Below are 26,903 nucleotides of genomic sequence, written 5' to 3' on the forward strand. Positions count from 1 at the left end.
TGTAGTTCCAGTCTAAAACTACAAATCCCGTCATGGGTCAGATTGCACCGCGCATGCGCACCAGCACTGGCCTGATGCTGTTTTGTTGAGAGCTTGAGAAAAGAGAGTGAAACTTCAAGGCTTCAGGTGAAGAGAAGATTTTAGCCTAAATAGGCACATGAGGTACGATGTGCTAAATTGATATGTATATATGTTTTCTATAATAATATGTGTCCGATAATAGTCTGATAATGTTGATTTTTGCTGTAGTTAGCTGCTCAGCTAATGATCTAATGGCTAATGCTGCTGGTTTTGTTGTTTACTAGAAATCTGGTCCATCAAACTGCTTCGTCGTGACAGTGTTTTCTGATCATCGAAATTATAACAGTCTGATTGGACCTGGAATATCAAGCGGTCTTTTAGAGATATTGAATGTTTTTTTAATTTAGTTGTGATCAAAATATCTTACAAAAACATGTTAGTAAGTACATATGTGTGACCCTTGATCTTGGTCAGGTAGAGTTCTATTAGGGGATGTTTTCAACATAAATGTGATGTCATGTATTGTAATTTCAGATGTGGACCTCTAAATTTCATCTATTAAAATTGAGGAAACTTTATTTATTATTTTATTGCTTTCTTTTAGTTTGTTTTTCCACTGTGTTTTCAAAAGCTGCTGGATCAAATTGTTATATCAAATTGTTTTACACTAAAATTAAAGCATGAAAATGATATGAAGCCACAGCAATAAAGAGTTCTTTTTCTCTGTACAGTTTGCAGAAGTGTCCTCCTCCTGTCATGAGATCTTGCCTGGCCCCTGGCTGCCCCTCCTGCAGTTGATGACTCTGCAGCCGGTGTGGAGATGACGGACAGTGTCAGAGCGTTTCTCCGCAATGTTGCGACGGTCAGCACCTAATTTTATATCTAATAAACGTTATGATTTAATGTCTCATGTCTCACATCTACATCATAAGTTTGTATTTGGTTCTGCCCAACAAAACAGAACAAAATGTACAACTTTACATTCCAAATATAGAAAAATAAATAATTAATGTATATTTAGAAAACAGAAAGATGAGAAAAGATTTAATAATTCAATAAGTTTATAAATAATATAATAAATAATTATATATAATATTATATATAAATAATAAATAAAAAAAAAAATATATATATATATATATATGCACACACACACACACTGCCCTCCAAAAGTTTGGAAACGCCCTAGAAAAGTGGGGTTTTGGACAATATTGGCATGAATCCTTTTTAATTTGTGATAATTTTGCACTGATAAGGGACAACACAAACTATGAAAACATATTTTATTACATAAACAGTTTATACATAGAAAAAAACTTAAATTTTCGATTCATCAGAATATCCACCATTAGCAGCTATCTGACCTAAACTGGGTTCTAATTGGTTCATTGTATTCTAAACTTAATTGGCAATCAGTTGTTGAAGCTATTAAGGTGATAAGGATTTATGCTGATGTCTTTAGGAGGGCAGTGTGTGTGTGTGTGTGTGTGTATAATATATTATTTTTTCATCAAAGAATACTGAAAAAATAATCACTTCTTCCACAACATTGATAATAGTCAGAAATGTTTGTTGAGCAGCAAATCAGCATATTAGAATGATTTCTGAAGGATCATGTGACACAGTAATGATGCTGAATTCAACTTTACCATCACTGGAATGAATGACATTTTAAAATATGTTAAAATAGAAAACAGTTATTTAAAATTGTAATAATATTTCACAATAATACGGGTTTCACTGATTTATTAATCAAATAACATAATTCGAATGATTTTTTTAATGTCATTCACACAAGTGAGCTTCAATCTAAGTATCAATCTTTTTGTTTCATTTCAGGGGATCAAAGACTCCATCCTGGGCATTGGAACCATCTCCAAGCTCGATGCTCGGATTCAGCAGAAGAGGGAGGAGCAGAGGAGGCGCAGGACATGCGGGGCCCTGGCGATGAGACGGGCTCAGAGTGAGGAACGAAAACAGGACAGGTAAATGGCCCAGGCCCAGGTATACTTCATTTTCCACATTCCGCTCCATCTCGCTCACAATCATGTCTGCAAAGCTTTCAAAGTACACTCAACCACTGACAAGCGCGGATAGAAGCATTCGACACATGCGCAGTACAATTGCTTTTTTATACTCTACCAGACATCAGAGGGCAGCACCGAGTTGTGTCATTTACAGGACATTCGCTCGGAAGGATAGAAGAGAAAAGTAGTGTATATGCCATTGCATGCAAAGTTTAGAACAAGAACCAAAACAAAGGCTGTGTCCGAAATCGCTCCCTATACCCTCATTCACTATTCCCTTCATTAGTCCCCTAATATAGTTCACTTGAGGGAGTGAATGAAATTTGGACACTGAGTGCACTAGAAGGGCTGCCACTTTTGAATATTTTGTGCTTGCTGTTTAATATGGATGGGTGATTTAGTCAGGCCGCCACCTTCTGGTCAGACGCGGGAATTCTTTCGATGCGCAACTCACCATTGTGCGTACATCTGTTGTACACTCGTTATTGCAGTGCATTGTGGGATTTAATCAGCGCACTCAATAATGTCCACTCTGTTTTCAGACACCACTACAAATGACTGTCCCCTCAAATAGTGCCCTATTTAAGTGTATAGGGGGCAATTTTGGACACAGACAAAAATTATGGAGAATAAAATGCTGCTTTGTTTGCTGACACTCTTCTTGACTACTGCACAGTACATCACAACTGTGCATATTGCCACCTAGTGGACTCCTTTGTCTCAACATTCACCGTAAACAGACTCTCCCTTTGACGAAAATGATCTTACGTGGAACGTGGACAGCCGAAGTATACTTTGGGCTTAACATTAGAGGTCCTGGTAAAATTTTTCTTCTCTTTTTCCTTTAACAGTGAACCAAAACTAGCAAGTCGAATTTTTCAGTGCTGTGCCTGGAATGGAGGTGTATTTTGGGTACGTTTCTCTGTCTCTTATTGGTCAGCTATGTTTTGATCTGTGTGTGTTATACTATTATACTAAAAAAATCAAATTTCGTTTATCTCACAGCTAAGTCTGTTCCTGTTTTATCGAGTGTTTATCCCACTGCTGCAGTCCATAACTGCTAGAATCATAGGTGGGTGTCTCTTTTAAAGAAGTTTTATGCCATCATACTCCAGATATGTCTTTGTTTTTATGCTTCTCCTGCCGATCTGTTTTCAGGTGACCCTTCTCTGCATGGTAATGTGTGGTCCTGGCTGGAGTTCATTCTGACATCTGTATTCAGTGCTCTCTGGGTTCTGCCTCTATTTGTGCTTAGCAAGATAGTCAACGCCATTTGGTTCCAGGTGAGTAAAAAGTGATTATAAATGCACTATAAACATTATAAACGAGTCCATGCTGAATTTAAAGGGTTAGTTCACCCAAAAATGAAAATTCTGTCATTTATTACTTACCCTCATGCCGTTCCAAACCTGTAAGACCTTCGTTAATCTTCAGAACACAAATTAAGATATTTTAGTTGAAATCCGATGGCTCAGTGAGGCCTCCATAGGGAGCAATGGACACTTCCTCTCTCAAGATCCATAAAGGCACTAAAAACATATTTAAATCAGTTCATGTGAGTACTGTGGCTTAATATTAATATTATAAAGCGATGAGAATATTTTTGGAGCGGCAAAAAAACAAAATAACGACTTATTTATGATGGCCGATTTCAAAACACTGCTTCAGGAAGCTTCGGAGCAATCAGTGTGTCGAATCATGATTCAGATCACATGTCAAACTGCCAACGGCTGAAATCACGTGACTTTGGCGCTCCGAACAGCAGATTCGACACACTGATTCATTTATGCTCCGAATCTTCCTGAAGCAGTGTTTTGAAATCGGCCATCACTAAATAAGTCGTTATTTTGTTTTTTTGGCGCTCCAAAAATATTCTCGTCGCTTTATAATATTAATATTGAACCACTGTACTCACATGAACTGATTTAAATATGTTTTTAGTACCTTTATGGATCTTGAGAGAGGAAGTGTCCATTGCTCCCTATGGAGGCCTCACGGAGCCATCGGATTTCAACTAAAGATCTTAATTGTGTTCTGAAGATTAACGAAGGTCTTACGGATGTGCAATGGCATGAGGGTAAGTAATAAATTACAGAATTTTCATTTTTGGGTGAACTAACCCTTTAAGTATTAATTTCTTAAAAAAAAAAAATCTTACTGAACTAAAAAAATTGAACTGTGTATTCAGATGGATGGATATATAGAAAGACAGTAACACAGAATCAATATGTCTGTTTTATAGTATTTGAAATGCAGAGTTTTGTTATGTTTTGTTGGGCAGGACATTGCTGATCTGGCGTTTGAAGTGTCTGGACGTAAAGCTCAGCCTTTCCCCAGCGTCAGCAAGATCATTGCAGACATGCTCTTCAATCTGTTGCTCCAGGCCCTCTTTCTCATACAGGTAGAAGATCGCTGAAATCTGTGATGTGATTCACTCAACTTGTTAATTTCTCTTTCTCTCTGCCTTTTTCAAACACGCTTCCTGTGCTTTTTGTTTTTTTAGGGATGGATTGTGAGTCTCTTCCCCATTGATGCTATTGGTCAGCTGGTCAGTCTCCTGCACATGTCTCTGCTCTACTCGCTTTACTGCTTTGAATATCGCTGGTTTAATCACGGTAAGCTCTTTCTCATCTAATCAATGTTACATCAGATTTCTGTCTAAACTTTTCCTGAATGAAAAGATTTTTTATCTCCTGAAGGGATTGAAATGCACCAACGGCTGTCAAACATTGAGAGAAACTGGCCGTATTATTTTGGCTTTGGTTTGCCCATGGCACTACTGACTGCGCTGCCCTCTTCATACATCATAAGGTACAATCAGTCCATTTCATCTTATTCTTGCCATTTTAGGTCTGATTGTGAATAAACGGATAGTTCACTGAAAAAATGAAAATTCTGTCATCATTTACTCACCCTTAATTTGTTCTAAACCTGTATGAGTTTTCAACAGAAGAAAGAAACTTATACAGGTTTGGAACAACTTGAGGGTGAGTAAATGATGACAAAATTTTCATTTTTCTGTGATCTATCCCTTTAATACTAACTCTACTGTTGGGGTGTTTTACTATTTTTACTTTATTAGAATCACTCCATATTGGCATTCTATGGGGCCAGGCCGTTTACATAACACTGTTTTCAACTAAAAACTGAATGTGACGTTATGCGTTTTGGTCGTTCATTTACATGACAATGGCGTTTTGGGGGCCTGAAAATTCAAATTCAAAATTTCAAAAGTTTTTGAAAATGGTGACGTCATGCATATTGTGTTCAGTCTATATGCGCATAGACTAAAGAGTTTTTCTTTAAAAAGTGACATCGCCAATTACTGGCCTGGCAGCATAATACATCTCCATGTGAATGGGGATCGTTTTGACAACGTTGTTGTCTATACGTAAAAAACGCAAAGGGAAAAACATTACCACTTTTAGTACGTTGTTATTGTGTAAACGTACCCCACGTGACATAAATGTCCGAATGTTTTGTTTTATTATTTTATTTCTGAGACATCCCTAATGTTTTCCTCTGACAAAATGTGGCAAGTTCAGTATTATTGCAGCATGAATAATATGTAATTTCTGTGCCAATACTGAATTTTGCACTCTTTCCTCCAGCGGCTGTTTGTTCTCCATTCTCTTCCCGCTTTTCATCATCAGCGCTAACGAGGCAAAGACCCCAGTCAAGCTCTAGTAAGTATTTTCTTGTTTTATTTTGCATATTATTTACGAAATAAGCAGCGATTTTAATGTTCTACATCATTGGTTTTTCCAACGTCGCAGCCACTTCCAGCTCCGCCTCTTTTCCCTGGTCGTCCTCATCAGTAACAAACTGTTCCACAAGACGGTGCACCTGCAGAGCTCCCTCACGACCTCCACGTCCGCAGAGAAGCTACCCTCGCCTCACGTGTCCCCGACGCGCCAGCGACCTTCACCCCCACAGTGACCTCTTTCAGGATTCCTAACTCTGTTCGGTTTGAGAGAGTCGGGCGGATAGGAAAACGATTTGATTTGCGTCCTCTGAATTTGAAAGCGTGTGTCGATGTTCTTCTGAGGGATGAATCGGACGGGTTGGTATTGTGAATGACCGGTGTTCGGGACTGGATACACACACAGTCATGATTGTCTGTGTGACTTTTTTTTCTTTTTTTTTTTGGACTATTTTTGTACCCATTATGTGCCATTTGGGTGATTTGTAGAGACAGCACAAAGACCTCAGCATGCACATTTTCTGTGAACTGGCCCTCCCTTATCTTTTAGGCCCTGTAGTTTCTATCTCGACTCATTTTATCTATTTATGGCCTTCTTTTTAATTTTATGTAATGACATTTTCTGCCTTGTGAGGCCCAGACAAATGACAATGTATTTATCAGTTAACACTAAGCTCTATGACATGCTTTAGTTAATAAAAGGGCCCCAACTCCCCCCCCCCCCCCAATGGTTTATTTTTCTGCACTGAAAACTGAACTAGACCGAAAGTGATCAAATTGAAAGGCTTCTTTATGCAAGGGATGTTTCTTGACCTAAAATGCTCTCTTCTAGACTTTTTAAAGCTCTTTATTGACTAGTTGTCTTCTTAAATTCTGTCATCATTTATTCACCCTCACGTTTCTTTCATCTGTGGAACACAAAAATAGAGCTTTTGCTAAATGTTCCTGCTGCTCAATTATACATTTGTTGTATGAAAAAGAGCAGTTCAAACATTTTGTGTTCCACAGAACAACATGAGGGTGAATAAATGATGACGGAATTTTATATTCTATTAATGTAATAATGTAAAACTCAACTCAAAAGGGAGCTGCTTTTTATTTGGTTTCTTTTATAATGCGTTTTTATTTTGGGAATACCATGTCAACGTGATCCAGTGTCATCTGTAATGGTTCGGGGATGATTTTCAACAGTATGCACACAAGTTTTATTCCTCTGCTGCTGTCAGGTGACACTGCCAAACTGTGTGACACGTCTGAAACTGTTCTTTAAATGATCACAGATCCAGTTTCTGATGAAAGCTGGCATGTCAAGTGGATGTCTACTGTGGTGTATGTTCCTTGAGTTGAGTACCTGGAACATGTTTTCGAACATTTGAAACTGAAGCACATATTAAAGGCCTGTTTTGATGTCATTGTGTCCGTGTGGGGTGGGTGGTGTGTATTTTAAAAAGGGTTGTAATTATCGTCAGGAGTCCATAGTGTTACACCTACAGACAGATATTTGTGAGTGACATTTTGTAAAAGTATTACATTTATTTCAATAAATTTGGTCTGTATACAGTACTTGTATAGAGTGGACTTGTTATTTTACATTTATGCATTTGGCAGATGTTCCTATCCAAAGCGCCTTACATGAGAATTGAACCCATGAACTTTGCTCTACTGTTTGAGCTACAGGATATATATCAGTCAAAACACATAAGACGACTCAAGTCACTTTTTGTTGCCAGACAAAGCAGACTAATATCCTAAATAAACACTTTGCTTTAGAAGTATATAGAACTTTTTTCTTCTTGACATTATGAACGTGTAAGTGAAATGTTATCTAATAATTAAAATATGTTACAATTCTTGATAGTTCAACTTTTAAAGTAAAGTGCTGCATGGACTCCACAGTGCTGACTGTCTTTCTCCCATTAGGACACGTCATATCTGGAGCGCCATGCGGAACTCGTCTTGACACGCTTGAATGACATCTCGAACACCAATCAGCGGAAGCCGTTTTTGTGGAATCGTGACGCTGAGCCAATTAGCGCCTTCTCTACGTGGATGGGCGGGGCTTGAGCGCCAGAGAGGGTTGTGTGTGAGAGTGTGGAAGGGCTGGAGTGAGTGAACCGCCGATGAATAAGACTGGTAATTTTGCTAATTTTAAATTTGTTAACTCATTTATCGCAACTATACGGGTTCGTTGTCATTATATTTACTCATGTGCAATAAATAACACATTTACATCTAATAAAATAGCTTGAGAAGGTGTGAGTTAGGTGTGAAATTAGCTAGCAGCTAAGGAGCTAATGAAGACTTTAATAGTTTATATCCACGAATAGTTTATTAGGAAAACACAGTGTTAATGTGCATGTTGATGCTCTCTGAATTGATTTATCTGCCTGTATGTGTGTGGTTAATTATAATTAGTAGGATTTTGTATAGGAATTGTGCACATACTGACTCTTCCTGATTTCACTGAGATTTGACATTTTAATAGATGATATAAGGTGCATATTTATCGATTTCTTAAACTGCTTTTCCTCTAAAATTCATATTTGACGCTTAATTGAATTGGAAAAACCTCTTTAAGCAGGTCAAAAATAAATTGCAGGATTGCATAATCATTAAGAAGTTTAAATCTGCCAAAATTTGCTTATTGCTTGTACATAGTTTGTTAGCCTGTACATAGCCCTATCCTACACTCGTCTTTTCCCCCCATGAAGTGTATTTCTATTTTAAGTTACAATTAAACATGCTGTTGTTGTCCCTTTTGTCAGGTATCAAGAGTTAGTCCTGCCTCCTGTGTGTAAAGATGACCAAGCTGGGCTTCCTGCGACTGTCCTATGAGAAACAGGACACCCTGCTGAAGCTGCTCATCCTGTCTATGGCAGCCGTCCTGTGTGAGTGGATGTGTGTCCCTTTATTTCAGACTTTTCTCTATGTCAACTGTCCTCTAATTCTGTCTGTCTTGTCATTTTCTTCCAGCGTTCTCCACCAGATTGTTTTCTGTGTTGCGGTTTGAGAGCGTCATCCATGAGTTTGATCCGTAAGTACAGCTTTCGGATCGTTATTTTGGCAGCATCCAAGCACCTGATTAACTGAGTTTTCTGTTTGTTTAATGACAGGTATTTCAATTACCGAACCACTCGCTTCTTGGCGGAAGAGGGTTTTTACAAATTCCATAACTGGTTTGATGATCGGGCTTGGTATCCACTTGGGAGGATTATAGGAGGCACCATCTATCCCGGTACAGCTGAAGGACACTCATTTCAAAAAATTGTATCTGTTTTTTTCAGCCACTTGCAGATCCATTGTGGTCTTGAGCAAAGTATCAAATCCCAGAATGCTTCAGTCACGCTGCAACAATGTCATTATATTTGATGAAATGTTGCCCTTGAAAATATTATTTACAATAGAGCAGAAGCCACATTACTAGTCTTGTTGGTAGTGCTGTGTCACTTCCTTATTACTTTTGCTCAAATGTTAAACAAACACCTAACCCATTTGTAATAGAAAACAGCAGTTAAGAAAGCATTTGATCATAGAAATGTGGATATGTTTGCATGAGCTTTGCAATTTGTCACTCCATCACGACATTCATTTATTTACCACTTATAAATAATAAGCAGCTTTGCAGTATTAAACATGGAAAAAAATAGTATCAGTGTTGCTTTCAATTAAAATTACAACTTCGATTCCTATTATAAAGCAGCTCTCCAGTGTGTTCATGTTTTCACTTGCGTCTGACCTCGACGGACTGAACAGGAGAAATTAACCGGATTTAAAGAAGGTGGAGCCTCAGAGCCACACCCACCTATTATGTAATCATCACAGACCAATGGCTTTTTCTAGAAAAGTTCGCTTTGGCAAGCTGTTTTGAACACCAAATGAACTTTGCTTTGGCCGGATTTTGTTCAAAATGACATCACACCGGTTTGTTTATAGATTTAGCTTGAAGTATATTGGGGCGTTTAAACTTTGACGTGTAACTTGTCCCGGACAGATACATTAAATTGTGTAGTATCATTACTTTAATTTACTTGATTGGACTTTTTTTTGCCTGATGAACAGTAAAACTGGCAGAGATCTCATAAACTTGAACCATATTTAGGGACTCTAACTAGCAACACCCTAGCAACCAGCCAGAGAGCCTCATAGCAGCAGGCTAAAACCACTTTAAACACTGTAGCTTCTGCATTGCCTCTACCTTATCATTTTGTTGGTGACATTTGAATATATTACAACTCTTTTTGCCAAATTAAATGTCATGTTTCTTTTTTCTTTTTTTTTTGTCTACAGGGTTGATGATCACATCTGCAGCTCTGTATCATGTGCTGCACTTCTTCCACATCACCATCGACATCCGCAATGTGTGTGTGTTCCTCGCCCCTCTCTTCTCCTCCTTCACCGCTATCGTCACCTACCACTTCACCAAAGAGCTCAAGGTGAGATGAACCTCAGCGCTCGCCCATCACACCCTTATCAGTGGCGCCTGCTCATAATTTATCTAAAGGCTGGACCACACTAAAAGATTTTTAAAATGTTGTCAGTGAGAGACCACAAACATGACGATAAAAATAATCGTGACTTTATCTAGAATTGTTGGAAGGGGAGACATGGGCCCAAAACCAGCCTGATTATCTTGTAGTTTTTTGGGTGCTTTAACTAGTCTCGCGTAGCCAGACCTTCAGACTGAAGGCAGAAGGTTTGGACTCTACCTCAGCTTTCATTGGCCAAAGACCACCCAAACGGACGTTTGACTGACATGTAACGCAACCAATCACAGTTCGTTTTGTTCTACGTCATGTTTAGGGCCGTGAAAATGTAAAGTAGATGTCCCTGCAGTAACAGACTGCCGTGCATCTAATAAATTATTCATATAAGAACGTGCAAGTTTACTGCAACAATGGTGTCGTAAACTTCAGCATTAAGTTGATCCTGGAAGGCGCTCATTGTCACAGATGTAAGCAAGACGGCGCTCTTCTTCCACAAGGGGGTTTGGCGTCATAGCATTTGTTTCCAGGCGGACCATTAAAGATCGTGACACACACGTCTCCTGGACATCCTGTAGTATTCAACCAACCAGATGACGACTCGAAAATCCTGAAGTGCTTCCAATTTTGTGTGCCATATGCATCAGACGTTCAGCCAACGATCCGTGGGCGTGACGTCTGAGGCTGAGACTATAACTCAACTAACGGCTCAATCTAACTGAAGTAACTCTGTATGTTCCAGGATGCGGGCGCAGGGCTTCTGGCTGCCGCCATGATCGCAGTCGTCCCTGGATACATCTCTCGTTCTGTAGCAGGCTCTTATGACAATGAAGGTACAGTCTTGTTTCAGAGGTATTGTGTATAATATGTGATTATGTCAAGAAGTTTTAGAATTTCTGTCAAAAGTTTCCATTCAAAGTTTGGGAAAATTCACATGCAGTCTTGGTGAGCATGAGAGCCTTCTTACAGACCCCAAACTTTTCAACGGTAGTGTGTGTGTATAGAGTAAACTATACTGTTCTTGCCATGAAAATAGCATTTTGTGCTTAAATGAAAAAAAAATCGATATAAAGTTTATAAATTATTAATATCATAGATGCAAACTCCTCACCTTTCAGTGACAACTCACCTTTTTGAGATCAAAATAGGTCACTTATGGGATTTGCATAGATCCAATGAGAAAGTGTTTTTATGGGGGTGGGTGGGGTCTTAAAAGGGTAGTTGGTTGTTTCAATAAGTACTGTACATTGTTTCCTTTACTCTTACTTTAAAAACTAATGTCTTTAAAGGGGAATATTTTATGTATTTGAGGTCTGAGATGTGGGATTGGTGTAGAGAGAGAGGGCAAACCATTGTTTAGCTCAGTATTGCCGTCTAATCAGCCAATTTTGTCTTAAATATCCTGCATTACAGTTTTGAATATATACGGTATTAAAAATAAATAAAAAATCCCTTAAAGTAACTACAAATGAGTGAGTAAAGCAAATAAAAACAAAAACAAACAAAAAAACATATTGTGCGACACATGCCCCCGCCCCACGCGATGTTCTCAACTTTTTTCCCTCTTACCTGTTTGCATCCCTATAGTATACATGTCAAAAAATGGTTAATATATAATAATATAGAAAAATGTATATTATAAAATATAATTTTATTTCTTTTGTGATATTAAGGAATCGCCATTTTCTGCATGCTGCTGACGTACTACATGTGGATCAAAGCGGTGAAGTCGGGCTCCATTTACTGGTCATCCATGTGTGCGCTGGCTTATTTTTACATGGTGAGCCAAATTTCAGACACATTATCGCATTGAATTGGGGTTGTTTTAGACCAAATAATTTTTTCATTCAAATAATTATTAAAATACACAAAAACAACTTTGTGTGTTGGGATCAGGTGTCCTCGTGGGGTGGTTACGTGTTTCTGATTAACCTCATCCCGCTGCACGTGCTGGTGTTGATGCTGACCGGCCGTTTCTCTCATCGCATCTATGTGGCGTATTGCACAGTCTACTGCCTGGGCACCATCCTCTCCATGCAGATCTCTTTTGTTGGATTCCAGGTGAGGAGCTGAATGAAAAATACCAAATATGAGTAACGGCTATCTTTCTAAACTTCAAAATGGATCAGTAATCTCTCCTGCTCTTCCTGTAGCCCGTCCAGTCCTCTGAACACATGGCTGCATTCGGAGTGTTTGGCCTGTGTCAGATTCACGCTTTTGTCGATTATCTCCGGAGCAAACTGAACACGCAGCAGTTTGAAGTGTTGTTCAAGAGTGTCATTTCGCTGGTCGGTATCATCCTGCTCTCTGCGGGTGGTGTGCTCATGCTGACAGGTAATCAAATAAAATAATATATAATTTAAAAAAATATGTTTTATTAAAAGTATTTAATTTTGGTGATTTATATATTTTTATTATTTTTAAATAGTTTGTTTTTACATTGGCATATGTTAGGGAAAATCTCACCCTGGACTGGCCGTTTTTACTCTCTGCTGGATCCTTCATACGCCAAGAACAACATCCCCATCATCGCCTCTGTGTCTGAGCACCAGCCCACCACCTGGTCCTCCTACTACTTTGACCTGCAGCTTCTGGTCTTCATGTTTCCAGGTACAGCACCTTCCTGTGGTTGTTTTTTTTTTTTTTAATTCATAAGTCTTTTTACTTATGGATTAGAGCTGCACAATTCTGGATAAATGGAGAACCACAAGTTTTTTGCTTCAGACAGAGATCACGATTCTCCCATGATTCTGAACAGATAACTAAACAAAATAACGTAATTTACTAGAAGTTCTGATAAAATGTTAATTGCTATTACAGTCTATTTAAAATGTTTAATTAATCTGAATTATTTAAAAAACTTGATTTTTGACTTGCTTATAAATACATGTTTCATTACTGGAAGAACCAGCATTTTTGAATGAATCTTTTGAATGAATGATTCAATAATTACTTTGTTTTTAAGAATCACTTGTCACCACCTGGTGGCGTGACGATGCAATCGATACAATTGTTATTTGATGTGCCAAGTTACTTTCAAAAGGTGATTTGCTCTATTTTGATTTTTTGTTTTTATCTGAACTACTCAACTCAATTTGTATTTGTAAAGCACTTTCAAAATCATAAAAATGGACCAAAGTGCTGTCCATAAATAGTAGATAACTTTAAAATTAATACAAACATAAAATAACAACCAAATATAACACCAAGAAAATCATGCCATCAGTCATTCACAGTTGATCTAATCAAACTCCAAAAGCTTGATGAAATAAGTACTGAATTATAATCTTTTATCCCAGTACTTCTGTGATAATAAGATTATATGTAACACCTAAATAACAGTACTGTGTGGTTGAAAAGACTGTTTGTTTAGCTGTTTCATTCATGACAGCTGCTATCTCTGGCTCAGCGCAGCGTAAACGCAGATTTGAATGTTCCGGTGAGATTTTGTCAAAGGTTTAGTAGACATGGATGAATCGTTGTCATTTAAGAATGAGATCATGTGAGTGTTTGAATCAAGATTGCAATTTTTTAACGATTAAAGGGATAGTCCACCCAAAAATGTTATACTCACCCGAAAGTTATTCCAGACATTTCTCTATACATTTCTTTGTTCTGTTGAGCACAAAGGAAGATATTTGGAAGAATGTTTGTAACCAAGCAGATCTCACCCCCCATTGACTACCATAGTATATTTTTTTCCTACTATGGTAGTCAATGGGGGAGCGAGATCTGCTTCATTGTCATTTTTGCGTGAACGATCCCTTTTAATTGTACAGCTCTCATGTCAGTTTCAGTTACATAAGTTTTCAGATACATAATTCTCAGGTTTCACAGTTGGGAATGAATCTCTAAGCAGAAAACATTTCATTTCTAGAAAAGGATTCCCAGGTTTGTACCGAGTGCCTAAGAGGACATGGTGATGGAAAAAATAGGAGATTGGAAGAAAAATTATGTTTCAGTACTGCATTTGTTCCCTAAACTTTGCATTCTCTCAGCAGTATTGCATTCCCTTGAGAAACATTGTATTCGCTCACAAAACCATTGAAATCTAGTTTTTCCTCCCACCTCATTGTCATTTAGGAATAAGACTGTGTGGGTGTTTGAATCGAGATCACAGTCTTTTAACACTAAATCATGCAGATCTAATATGGATCCATCGGATCAGTGTTTTTAATGTTATCTAAAACTATTAAAATAATTTTCATAAGAATATTACATAACTATGTCTAACAGATCACAAAGGAGAGAGCAGAATTGTGCATACATACAATCACATATCTATAAACCTGGTGTGTTTTATAGATGCACATTTTTCCTAGCTGATGAATGATAAAAACATTGGCAGCCAATCAGAATCCATCTTACTTTAAAGAGCTTGAGATGACAAAACTGCAGCACGTGCTTAGAATGAACAGAACGATATTGCCTGATGGTGTGGACGCTAATATAGTTATCGTTATACTTATCGTTTTCATTAAATAAAATTAAGCTAAATATAAATATTAGACGAAAAACAAGCTTTACTTGAAATGAAAATTAGAAATATTGCCTTGGCAACTGAAATAAATTAAGTTTGCCATAAAAAATGCCATAAAATCACTAAAACTTACACTAAAATGAGAACTGAGAATATAAAAATAAAGCTAATTCAAAATATCAATAATTATCATAATGATATTAAAATGACTGCATCAAATGTGTTAAAACTGTCATCACTTTTTTTTTTCTCCAGTTGGCCTTTATTACTGCTTTAACAACCTCTCCGATGCCACAATTTTCATCATCATGTACGGCGTCACCAGCATGTATTTCTCAGCTGTGATGGTAAGACACTTCTCCTTTATTTGGTCAGTTATTTAAGCTGGTTTACTGACATTTCTCTCTTCACAGTGGAAGCTCTGACCCTAGTTTTATCTGTTCTGCTCAGGTGCGTCTCATGTTGGTCCTGGCCCCCGTCATGTGCATCCTGTCTGGCATTGGTGTTTCTCAGGTCCTCACCACCTACATGAAAAACCTGGATGTCAGCCGACCGGACAAGAAATCCAAGAAGCAGCAGGACTCCACCTACCCAATCAAGAATGAGGTACGATCAATGCTTCGTTTGATCTTTCTCAGTTTTGCTTGTGTCATTGGTTCACTTTCAGTGATGCTCTGCTCTGATTGGTCCGTAGGTGGCGAGTGGGATGATTCTGGTCATGGCGTTCTTCCTCATCACATACACTTTCCACTCCACCTGGGTGACCAGTGAGGCATACTCCTCCCCCTCAATCGTGCTGTCCGCCCGCGGTGGTGATGGCAGCCGCATCATCTTCGATGACTTCAGAGAGGCTTATTACTGGCTCAGACACAACACACCGGAGGTCAGTGAGATCCATCACGCCATCGGCCATCATAAACCTCCTGCTAATTTTGTTTCTGAACAGTTCTCACATTGCTTTTGTTTGTGTACAGGATGCTAAAGTCATGTCGTGGTGGGATTATGGGTATCAAATAACAGCGATGGCCAATCGAACGATTCTGGTTGACAACAACACTTGGAATAACACTCACATCTCCAGAGTTGGGCAGGTGACGATGGAATATAGTTTTGCTGTTCAATGAGATATATAGTGGATTAAATATAGTTGAGGCATTTTTAATCAATGTTTTTTATAAATATCTTTGCAGGCTATGGCCTCCACAGAGGAGAAAGCTTATGAGATTATGCGAGAACTTGATGTTAGCTATGTCCTGGTGATCTTTGGTGGATTGACGGGATATTCATCTGATGGTACGGGCTCGGATTCATTTTCACCCACTGAAGCAGCTTTGTGGTCCTTAACAATTGAGTTGTAAAATCTGGATTGGATGGAAACCTAAATAACATGTAAAAATGTATGGTTTACATGAATTTCTTTGTTTAGACATCAATAAGTTCCTGTGGATGGTCCGTATCGGAGGCAGCACGGACACAGGGAAGCACATAAAGGAACACGACTACTACACTCCCACCGGCGAGTTCCGTGTGGACCGTGAGGGATCCCCCGTCCTGCTCAACTGTCTCATGTACAAGATGTGCTACTATCGCTTCGGCCAGGTCTACACCGAAGCCAGTAAGTATCTCCTGTCATTGTTCAGCTGTTTACAATATTTGCTCCATGTGATGATTTTTTTAGTTAACGTACTGACACCTACTTTCAATTATCCTGTCTTACATATTTTATCTCATTGAATATTCTTTTATGTTTAATATTATTTTATTAAATATTATGATTTTATTAAATATTATTTTATTGAATATTATTTAATTATTTAGTGTTATTTTATTAAATATGTTATTTAATATTATTTTGAGATTTGTCTTATTGATTAATATTATTTTATTATAACTTTCATATTGATCAATATTATATTTAAAATTATTTTATTGAATTTTATTTTTATTATTTCTTATTAAATATTTTATTTAATATTGTTATTTTCTTATTGATTCATATTTCATATTATATTGAATTTTATTTTTATTATTGAATGTTTTTTATTAAGTATATTATATTATATAATAAGTATATTAATTGGTTTATTGTTATTTAATATTTAGAGTAATTTATTGACTTATTTAATTTAATATTCAGCATTATTTTATTGATTTAATATTATAATGTTGTTTTCTTAGATTCATGTCATATTATATTATTATTCAATATTTTAATATTAATTAGTATAATTTTATTGAAGTTTATTTTATTGTTGTTTAATATTTATTTTAAATATATAATTATTATAATTTTCATATTGATCAATATTATATTTAAAATTATTTTAGTTAATAATCTTTTTATTATTGTTTATTAATTATATTTTATTTAATATTATGTTATTGTTATTTTGTTATTGATTCATATTTCATATTATATTGAATATTGTTTTATTATTGAATGTTATTTTATTTAACTTTTTAATATTTAGAGTTTTTTTTATTGACTTATTTTATTTAATATTCAGTATTATTTTATCAATTTAATATTGTGTTGTTTTCTTAATTCATATTATTTTATTCAACATTATTTTAATGTTGATTAGTATGATTTTATTGAATGTTATTTTATTGTTTATTATTATTTTTATATTATAACAATTATTTTATTCTTATTTTATAAAATATTTTTATTATTTATTAATATTTTCACTAACAAATAAGTGACATTACAGAAGTAAAATTGGTTGTCAGTGCTTTTTCAACAAAAAAAGTCTTAAAAAGTTCTGGACGACTTGAACTATATGCTTGCCTTTCTTTCCAGAGCGTCCTCCTGGTTACGACAGAGTTCGTAACGCTGAGATTGGCAACAAGGACTTCGAGCTGGATGTGCTGGAGGAAGCGTATACTACAGAGCACTGGCTCGTCAGGATATACAAGGTAAACTTGAACTCACCTGTGCATCTTTAACCATTGTTGTCCTTCCGAACCATCTTAACTTCCACTGATGATCTCCTGCTTTACCTCCACAGGTCAAAGACCTTGACAACCGTGGCCTCTCAAGAACGTAAAACCCAGAAACTCAAAGTCCCACCCCCCTCTCTCGAACACACAGCACTGGATGTCTGCGGCCCCCATCCCACGATCTGAGGAGAAAGTGTGAAAACTTTTTTATACTTTTGTTGTAATTGCTGAAAGAGATTTTCTTTTCATACTTTTTTTTTGGTTTGTTTTTTAAATTTGATTTTCAAATGTGATGTTTTGTCTGTACTTGGGGCAGAAAGGTGTCAAATGATCACCTGAAAAGGTGAGGAAAAAATGTTTAAAAATGTTCAGAAGTCATTTCTGCAATCAACTGGCCAGATAACTGTTTGATTTGTCTTTAAATGGGTGAATAAAGGAGTGACTGGGATTAAATTGTTCAGTGTCTTTCTTTTAAACCAATAAAATCTCGACTTAGATCTAAAATCACTGAGATCTCAGCCCCAATCAATATCAGACCCCCAATATGCCTAGACCAAGATTTGTTGGTCCGAGAACCAAGCTTCCCATTTTAATGCACTGATATAGAACTGATTTTCCCCATAAAAATAATCTTATGTACTTATCCCTCAGCAGTGTCAGCTGAGGAGCAACAGAATATAGATGTTAGTGAGATTTCAACTATTTATATATATATATATTTTTTTTTAAAGTTATAATAATCAAAATCCATATTACACTGAATTTCCTATTTTTACAGTTCACCGATCAGTCAGCAGTTTATGCACACGCCCCCTACTGGTGACTCATGAAATTACATTTGTGGGCTGGTCTTGCTGTGGCGTCATTGTGAGCATGCGCACAAGGCCAAATGACTTTACGCTCCACTGTGAGCGGCGTGTCAGTGGGAAGGTGATTGGAGTGTGTTTTCCCGAATAGAAAACAATCTGACGATAGTTGCAATGTGGCGCAAGTTATTCGCCTCCGTCCCTGCTTTCAGAGCTTCCAAAGCGCCCTGTCGGAGTTTTAAAAGCAGCAGCAGAAGAGCTGAAAAGGACTTCTTTAAAGGTGAGATGATCCACTTAATATACTTTATGTATTTATATCAGTATGGCAGGCGTTAAACACTGCAGAGCAAAATGTAAGCAGTGACAAGAGTCATGCGTGCCCTCCCTACATTCTCGTTTTTCTAGTCCTACTATGAGAAAGGTTAGCTCATTAATATTAATTTAGTCATTCTGACGTTGCTTGGCAAACTTCCTCGGACCGTCCATTCGGTCCATTCACGTAATCTAATTAACATTCATGAGCCAAGCCTTGCCAGCAGCAGTTGTTCGTTCATTGGCCAACTGCCTAACGCCCATTTACTACTTCACGCCTTTTAGCAAATCAGTGAGGGCGAACGTAGCGGTGCGTAATTAATATTCATGAGTATTTCGTTTACTATAGTAGGATTAGCAAATTCACCACCGTAATAAAGGCTAAAAATATTTATAGTATTCATAGTTAAAAACGTAAAATAAATAAATAAAATTATTGTTTCAATTCTCTTTTATAACATTTAATTCCTAAATAATCCTAGTCAGTTTGGTCGTGTTTCTCTTTCTTGCATTTTAGGGATAGAATATAATAATTATTAAATAAAATGAGGTTTTTCTGACTACATTTACATGTATAAAGGAGAGATTTTACCACAAACCAGTATTACATTAACATAAATATTCTGCCTTCTTATCTAACAACATTACAAACACAGTGTGCTATCTAGAAATTGTAAATAATGATGTAACCTCTGCCTCCAGCCAATAAAACACATACTCTCAGAAAATTAGTAGGTTATCTGTCATATGTAATTCATTGCAGATCTGGAGGCTCAGTTCCGGGCATTTCGGGAGAAAGCGGCTGCGGCGATGCCCGGCAGTGACTGGAGCCCGTTTGAGTTGACCCCTGGCCTGCCCCCTGAGAGGGCAGATGTGGTGATTATAGGAGGGGGAGTCATGGGATGGTCCATCGCATACTGGCTGAAGAGGAAGGAGAGAGTGAGGGATGGTCTGAGAGTGCTGGTGGTGGAGAAAGACCCTACTGTGAGTTTATCCAAAGGCACTTAGGAGCCTGTATCAAAAACTAGTGAGCATGTTTTTGATGCTACAAAGGTGTTATCAAGGTAGGCAAGCTCACTAAGTTTTGAGACACAGTATCTGCTATATACTGTGTGTTGCTAATAATCATGTTTTTTAAAAGTTCACCCTCAAAAAAGAAAAATATCTTATCATTTACCTCATGTCGTTCCAAACCCGTAGATTTTCTTTCTTGTGTAGAGCTCATTGGCTCATATCAATGTCTAGGGGAAACAGGATGAAATTTAATTAAAAAAATTATAAATGGACATATATACTATATTCATTTAATTCAATTTAAAATATTCAATCTGGGTTTACACTGAGAAAGGTTTGATGATAAATATCAGAGTGAATTAAGCAAAATGATAGTAACTCGGATAAATATCACCATTATGGTAACACAAATCTCAGTTAGTTCATAAAATGTACAGAAGTTTTAAATGAAAAATATTCAAGAACATTTATTTGATTATGCCCTTTCTCCCTGCATCATCAATTATTTATACAATGAAACAAATTAGATTTACAAAGCAGCCCCCTTCAATTCAAATGAAACTGAATTAAATAATAATTATCGGCCTGTCTGGGCCTGCAACAATTCTTAAAAAAGGAAGGAGAAATCCTGCTTTGCCATTAACAATCCCATCTGCTTGTTGAAAAGCCTCACATTCATGTTGATTTTTTTTTCCTCTTGTGAATTAAACATGAAAGTGAGTAAATGATACTGCAATTTTTGTTTTTTTGGTGAACCAACATATTAAAATCGTGATTATTGGTGCTGCTGCAGAGCAAGTATGGATTTGCTTCTGCTAATGGTTACACACACACGCTGCTGTGAGCATGTAAGATATGCTGCTGCTGCATAAATCCCATAGCAGATCTAGGCAGGTGGAGCTGGGGAAGGTGGAGGGTTTCAAAGGAACTCTGATAGCGCTTTGCAGGATTAGCTTACAGCAAACACTGAACTAGACTATTTAAATGCTGAACACGCAGTCTCATTGGCTGCAGGATTAGCAGAGCCAATCAGTTAGAGCCATGTGGTAATGATGTGATTGCTTGCAGATTGCATGTAAAGGATCTATCTGCCTGTACCCTCTAGAGTTATATATGTGTGTGTGTGTGTGTGTGTGTGTGTGTGTGTGTGTGTGTGTGTGTGACTTTTTTTGTTCATTGTACAGTTTAAGGCTTTTCACATTGCGCTTAACCCTGGGTTATCGTCGTTCTAAACACTGCTTTCAACCCCAGGTAAAGGAACGTTTTACACTTGTAATTTAGAAATTGTTACAGCTAGATGCTTAGCAACAGACAACCAATCACGTACTCATATTTGCCTGCTTTGGACAGTCACGGAAATTGTATATAAACAGTTTCTCGCATTGTATATAAACAGTAAATTCAGCGTTTGAGAGGAAAAATGTAGGAAGAATAGACCATTTCGTTCTTACTTAGTCTGATATGTTCAATATAAACTTGATAGTAAAGTCAGCAGTACGAGGATGTGTCATGCTAGAGCTACCTAAACAGGTCGTGTGCTGCGTTTATCCAATCAATGACACTGACATTACAAATATGCAAATAAGAACATTAACCCAGGGTTTAGGAATGAACAATGTGAAATGACAGGTTAAGAATACCCAGGATTAATTGTTAACCCCGGGTAAATTATAAGCAGTGTGAAACGTGAAGCAAGAAAACCCAGGATTCTGTTTACCCGGGGTTTAGAATGACCCAGGGTTAATGTTTTCAAGTGTGAAAAGCCCTTTTGAATACTTAAAAATCAAAAGTCATTACAGACACTGCAATTCCACTTTTCCTCTTTCTGCAGTATTCGCAGGCGTCGACTGTGCTGTCATGTGGTGGGATTCGGCAGCAGTTCTCCCTGAAAGAAAACATCCTGCTGTCAATGACTTCGGCTGATTTCTTGAAGAACATTAATGTAAAATCTTTTTTATGGCACTGTTAAAAGCTTCCTGGAACATTATTCGGTAACACTTTGTTTTACAGTGTCCTTGGTACATATATTACATGTAGTTACTGTAGTAATAACTATAAATTATGCATAAATACATGCGACTAAACCAAACCCTAATCCTAGCCCTATAGTAAGTACATGTTATTACTCAGTGCTTAAATATACAATTACACTGTAACACGGACACCTTAAAATAAAGCGTAACCCATTATTTTTGTTACAAATGCACTGTAATATACATAAATTGTTACATGAAGTCTCGGTATTAGTATTTCTGGAGACTTTGAATGAATATTTTGTTGTTTCTAAATGTGCTCAAGTGTTCAGCAGGATCATTTGAGCTGGTTTAGAGTTTGAGAATACTGATAAGTGTTTGTTTTTCTGTTTTTCTGAAATGCCACAGAATCATCTCTGGGTAGTTAACGAAGACCCTGTTGATCTGCAGTTTAATCATTCAGGATATCTCTTTCTCGCCAGCGAAAAATCTGCTCATATTATGGAGGAAAACTACCGCACCCAAAGGTGACAGGACAAGTTGGATCACCAAACTGAATATATCTGATTTATTTCAAATTTTATTAAGTGTATTAATATCAGGATATCGGAATTACTGGATATCTGTTGTTAACTCAACCTTTCCTATCAGCTGATGAACAGTCTCACAACACAAAGTTAAAGATTAATAAAACGTGTTTTTGATTTCATTCATAGATCAGCTGGTGCGAAGGTCGCCCTCCTGTCACCGTCCCAGCTGAAGGAGCGATTCCCCTGGATAAACACAGAGGGCATCGCTCTGGCTTCTCTTGGTTGGTGAACGTTTCCCTAATCTTTGATACATCTCATATTTGAACTTCATTACTGAGTAACCTTTTTATTTCTCACCTAGGGCTGGAGAATGAGGGCTGGTTTGATCCCTGGTCTCTCCTTAATGCTCTCAGACGCAAGGCCGTGTCTATGGGAGTCTATCAGTGCTTCGGAGAGGTCACAGGTCAGGATTCAGAATTACAATGTTAAATTTTGTTAATATTTCCAAGGCACTTGCAGGTTGTCTTGCATTTGCTAGTTTTTTAACTTGTAAAAAATGTTACTTTCAAAAGGTAGCTTGTGGTGATTCTTTTGAATGTGATTTTTTTTTTTAGGTTTTAGATCTTCTTCAAATGTTGCAGAAATCACAGATGGAGACTTTGTTAATGTCAAAAGGATAAAATATGTCAATGTAAGTTTGTATGCGACATCTCAGAACACGCCAGCTGTATAACACACTGTTTTCAAGTGTACTTATAGCATTACAAAGATAAGTCATGTGCTTTTAGGTGCAGATGCCCAACAGTCTGGAGTATCAGCCCGTGGAGACTGCCGTCGTGGTAAATGCGGCAGGTGCTAACTCAGGAAAGATTGCCACCATGCTAGGCGTCGGATTAGGCCCGAAAGAATCCATGTCTGGTGTTCCATTTCCTGTGGAGCCCAGAAAGAGGTTAAGACTCATGAATGTTCACATTTTTGACTTTTTTCTTGTAAACAGTTTTTATATGTAATTTGCAATGATTTCTTACCTATTTCAATGAATAAGCCGTGGCATACATTCAAAAATAAAGAATATTTTTATATTATATTATTATTTAAATATTATTAATAATTAAATATCATTAGTATTCAATAAAAACATATATATAAATATTTTAATAAAAAATAAATGAGCAGTGCTAAATATTCTAAAATAATTGTTATCCTTAGTATTCAATAAAAATAAATATTATTTAATTTTAATGTAATTTTTTATATATTATATGCTAAATTATTTTAATTATTATATTAATCATTAGTATTTAATAAAATTAAATATTATTTCAATGTAATTTGATTAAATGAACAGTTCTAAATATTTTAAGATAGCTTTTTAAAAATATATTTATAATTATAATTTTTTATTATATATTGTATATATACATTTAAATAAATATATAAATATATATATATATATAATTTATTTTTATATTTTAATTGTTATTAGTTAATTATTTAATTAAATATGATTTATAATTATTTAATATTTCATTACAATTTATTTATACTTAAATGTCATTAGTATTTAATAAAAATATTACATAAGACTATATTAAAAACTATATACTATAGACTATATATTTTTTAATATAAGTAATATATTCATTAAACAATATAAGTAATTTATTAATTAAATCCATTCATCTATCCATTCTCCAAATAATTAAAATGACATTTTAATGATATATAGTGATATAACTGTAAAGTCTCACTAACCGCATCATTCGTATCTCTCCCAGGTTTGTGTATGTGGTGCATTGTCCTGATGGACCAGGGTTGGATACTCCATTTCTGATTGACTATTCAGGGGTTTACCTTCGGCGAGAGGGACTGGGAGGAAATTACCTCACGGGAATGTCACCAGAGGAGGTATAGGCATGTTTTGATCTGATCTCAAAAGTATTAGTTCCATGGTCTGCATTAATTTGTTCATTCATTCATATATTATTTCTACCTTCTAAAGGCAGAAGAACCAGATATCAGTAACCTTGATGTGGACCACGAGTTTTTTCAAGAGAAGGTCTGGCCTCGTCTGGCCCATCGTATTCCTGCATTTGAACAACTGAAGGTGAAATTCATAATATGGAATTGTTATTTATGTTATCCACTGCGTAAAGGGGCATTTTCTTTAGCTTCCTGTATTGTTCTGGGACTAATTTAGCAGTTTCTGATGCTTGTTAGATGGTAAAGTGCATTATATGGCTTAAAACGGTTAGTTTGTGCTTAAAAAGTGTAGCTAAATTCTGCTGTGTAGTTTTTTTCCCCAAATGAAGCATTTTGCTTTTATGGTCCATCTTTGTCAGGTTTCAAGCTCGTGGGCTGGTTTTTATGACTACAACACCTTTGACCAGAATGGCATTATAGGACTGCACCCTCTAGTGCCCAACATGTACTTTGCCACGGGCTTCAGCGGTCACGGTCTACAGCAGTCTCCTGCGGTCGGACTCGCCGTGGCTGAGCTTATTCTGGACGGGGGCTATAAGACCATCGACCTCAGTGCTTTTGACCTCAAACGGATCTTCCTTCAGGAGCCCATGCTGGAGAGCAACATTGTGTGAAGAGCACAGAAACACAGGATGGAGCCACATTACATGAGCACTGTAATGAACACATCGTGGCTGAACTCTCACTGGATCAGTGGAATCGATGTTCAGTTTGCTAAGAAAAAATTGTAAGAACACAGATTATTGGGACATTAAAGAGGAGAGTGATAAATGCTGCTGTGATTTCAACAAAACATACTGTTATTTGAAATGACTTATGTTAGAGATCAGGGAATTCAGTTGCACATTTTGTGCAAATATGCATATGACATAGATCATCATGATATATAATATTTGTTATTATTTTCTTAGATTTGTCATATTCACACTGTTTCAGAAATGAATACCAAAAATAATCAAACTTTAAAAGTTTGTCCTTAAATGTAAATCAGACCTCATGGACTGAATTTTATAAATCTGTATATTTTAAAATGTCTGTTAATATGGATGTGAATACACATAAATATTGTGGGGGGGAAAAGCCCCAAAAATGTGCTGTTTTATTGTAGCATAATTTTATTTCTGGGATTTTTGTTTGTTTGTTTGTTTGTTTATATATATACAGTACAGTCCAAAAGTTTGGAACCACTAAGATTTTTAATGTTTTTAAAAGAAGTTTCGTCTGCTCACCAAGGCTACATTTATTTAATTAAAAATACAGTAAAAAGCAGTAATATTGTGAAATATTATTACAATTTAAAATAACTGTTTACTATTTAAATATATTTGACAAAGTAATTTATTCCTGTGATGCAAAGCTGAATTTTCAGCATCGTTACTCCAGTCTTCAGTGTCACATGATCCTTCAGAAATTATTCTAATATGCTGATTTGCTGCTCAATAAACATTTATGATTATTTTCAATGTTGAAAACAGTTGTGTACTTTTTTTTTTCAGGATTCCTTGATGAATAGAAAGTTCAAAAGAACAGCATTTATCTGAAATACAAAGCTTCTGTGGCATTATACACTACCGTTCAAAAGTTTGGGGTCAGTAAGAGTTTTTATTTTTATTTTTTTGAAAAGAAATTAAAGAAATGAATACTTTTATTCAGCAAGGATGCATTGAATCAATCAAAAGTGGCAGTAAAGACATTTATAATGTTACAAAAGATTAGATTTCAGATAAACACTGTTCTTTTGAACTTTCTATTCATCAAATAATCCTGAAAAAAAATATTGTACACAAATATTTTGTACAATTGTACACATTAAATGTTTCTTGAGCAGCAGATCAGCATATTAGAATGATTTCTGAAGGATCATGTGACACTGAAGACTGGAGTAATGATGCTGAAAATTCAGCTTTGCCATCACAGGCATAAATTACTTTGTGAAATATATTCAAATAGAAAACAGTTATTTTAAATTGTAATAATATTTCACAATATTACTGTTTTTACTGTATTTTTAATTAAATAAATGTAGCCTTGGTGAGCAGACGAAACTTCTTTTAAAAACATTAAAAATCTTAGTGGTTCCAAACTTTTGGACTGTACTGTGTATATATATATATATACAGAACCCCATTTCCAGAAAAGTTGGGACATTTTGTAAAATTAAATAAAAATCAAGAATCTGTGATTTGTTCATTTTGTTGAAACTTTTTTTAACTGACAAAAGGACAAAGAAAAGATTCCCAGTGTTTTCACTGACCAAATTAATTGTATTTTGTAAATATGAACAAATTCTGATTTTGATGGCTGCAACACAGTCCAAAAAAGTTGGGAATATCCAAGTTAAACTGTTTTGAAATTGAAAATAGGTGAGGGTATCGTGTTTGGGTATAAAAGGAGCATCCACCAAAGATCAGTCATGGCTCACCACTTTGTGCCATATTTCATGAGAAAATTATCAAACAATTCAAAAATCACATTTCTCAATGCAAGATTGCAAAGTATTTGTGTCTTTCAGCATCTAGAATACATAATATTGTGAAAAGATTCAGAGAATCCAGAGGAATCTCAGTCTGTGTAGGGAAAGGCAGGAACCCTCTGTTGAATGTGCGTGACCTTCGAGCCCTCAGATGGCG

At 36.2% G+C, this 26,903-nt stretch overlaps 3 protein-coding genes across 4 annotated transcripts; all 3 read left to right on the forward strand.

The window, feature by feature from the left end:
- ei24 (EI24 autophagy associated transmembrane protein) lies at positions 1-7,314 on the forward strand. Of its 2 annotated transcripts, none has more exons than XM_048180956.1 (11): positions 1-126; positions 753-883; positions 1,861-2,006; positions 2,900-2,960; positions 3,054-3,120; positions 3,207-3,331; positions 4,330-4,449; positions 4,552-4,663; positions 4,748-4,859; positions 5,660-5,734; positions 5,825-7,314. In XM_048180956.1, the coding sequence occupies exons 2-11, from the start codon at positions 842-844 to the stop codon at positions 5,985-5,987; spliced, it is 1,023 nt and encodes a 340-aa protein (XP_048036913.1). In that variant the 5' UTR covers positions 1-126; positions 753-841; the 3' UTR covers positions 5,988-7,314. The 2 variants fall into 2 exon arrangements, with proteins under 2 accessions (XP_048036913.1, XP_048036912.1); XM_048180955.1 differs by having other exon boundaries at positions 14-162.
- A 416-nt stretch (positions 7,315-7,730) lies between these two features.
- stt3a (STT3 oligosaccharyltransferase complex catalytic subunit A) lies at positions 7,731-18,103 on the forward strand. Its single transcript, XM_048180951.1, has 18 exons — positions 7,731-7,884; positions 8,517-8,639; positions 8,725-8,785; positions 8,865-8,986; positions 10,039-10,184; positions 10,975-11,065; positions 11,906-12,012; positions 12,129-12,293; positions 12,386-12,566; positions 12,687-12,842; positions 14,968-15,059; positions 15,163-15,318; positions 15,407-15,595; positions 15,687-15,803; positions 15,903-16,005; positions 16,139-16,327; positions 17,516-17,631; positions 17,724-18,103. Exons 2-18 carry the CDS (start codon positions 8,552-8,554, stop codon positions 17,760-17,762), a joined length of 2,118 nt encoding a protein of 705 aa, XP_048036908.1. The 5' UTR covers positions 7,731-7,884; positions 8,517-8,551; the 3' UTR covers positions 17,763-18,103.
- A 417-nt stretch (positions 18,104-18,520) lies between these two features.
- foxred1 (FAD-dependent oxidoreductase domain containing 1) lies at positions 18,521-25,331 on the forward strand. Its single transcript, XM_048180954.1, has 11 exons — positions 18,521-18,741; positions 19,537-19,757; positions 21,619-21,729; positions 22,169-22,287; positions 22,477-22,571; positions 22,652-22,753; positions 22,905-22,981; positions 23,079-23,239; positions 24,069-24,198; positions 24,293-24,397; positions 24,633-25,331. The coding sequence occupies exons 1-11, from the start codon at positions 18,636-18,638 to the stop codon at positions 24,885-24,887; spliced, it is 1,482 nt and encodes a 493-aa protein (XP_048036911.1). The 5' UTR covers positions 18,521-18,635; the 3' UTR covers positions 24,888-25,331.
- The last annotated feature ends 1,572 nt before the right edge of the window (positions 25,332-26,903 follow it).

This window comes from Megalobrama amblycephala, linkage group LG2, assembly GCF_018812025.1.
Source record: "Megalobrama amblycephala isolate DHTTF-2021 linkage group LG2, ASM1881202v1, whole genome shotgun sequence".
In the NCBI taxonomy this organism is placed as follows: Eukaryota; Metazoa; Chordata; class Actinopteri; order Cypriniformes; family Xenocyprididae; genus Megalobrama; species Megalobrama amblycephala.

Excerpts from the sequence above, each read along its gene's own strand:
- foxred1 (XM_048180954.1), top strand. The coding sequence starts at position 18,636 with ATGTGGCGCAAGTTATTCGCCTCCGTCCCTGCTTTCAGAGCTTCCAAA. Across the intron at positions 22,572-22,651 it reads CATCGCTCTGGCTTCTCTTG|GGCTGGAGAATGAGGGCTGG; the intron begins GTTGGTGAACGT and ends TTTCTCACCTAG. Across the intron at positions 24,398-24,632 it reads CTGCATTTGAACAACTGAAG|GTTTCAAGCTCGTGGGCTGG; the intron begins GTGAAATTCATA and ends CATCTTTGTCAG.
- stt3a (XM_048180951.1), top strand. The coding sequence starts at position 8,552 with ATGACCAAGCTGGGCTTCCTGCGACTGTCCTATGAGAAACAGGACACC. Across the intron at positions 8,640-8,724 it reads GTCTATGGCAGCCGTCCTGT|CGTTCTCCACCAGATTGTTT; the intron begins GTGAGTGGATGT and ends ATTTTCTTCCAG. Across the intron at positions 12,294-12,385 it reads TCTCTTTTGTTGGATTCCAG|CCCGTCCAGTCCTCTGAACA; the intron begins GTGAGGAGCTGA and ends CTCTTCCTGTAG.
- ei24 (XM_048180956.1), top strand. The coding sequence starts at position 842 with ATGACGGACAGTGTCAGAGCGTTTCTCCGCAATGTTGCGACG. Across the intron at positions 3,332-4,329 it reads TCAACGCCATTTGGTTCCAG|GACATTGCTGATCTGGCGTT; the intron begins GTGAGTAAAAAG and ends TTTGTTGGGCAG. Across the intron at positions 4,860-5,659 it reads CCCTCTTCATACATCATAAG|CGGCTGTTTGTTCTCCATTC; the intron begins GTACAATCAGTC and ends TCTTTCCTCCAG.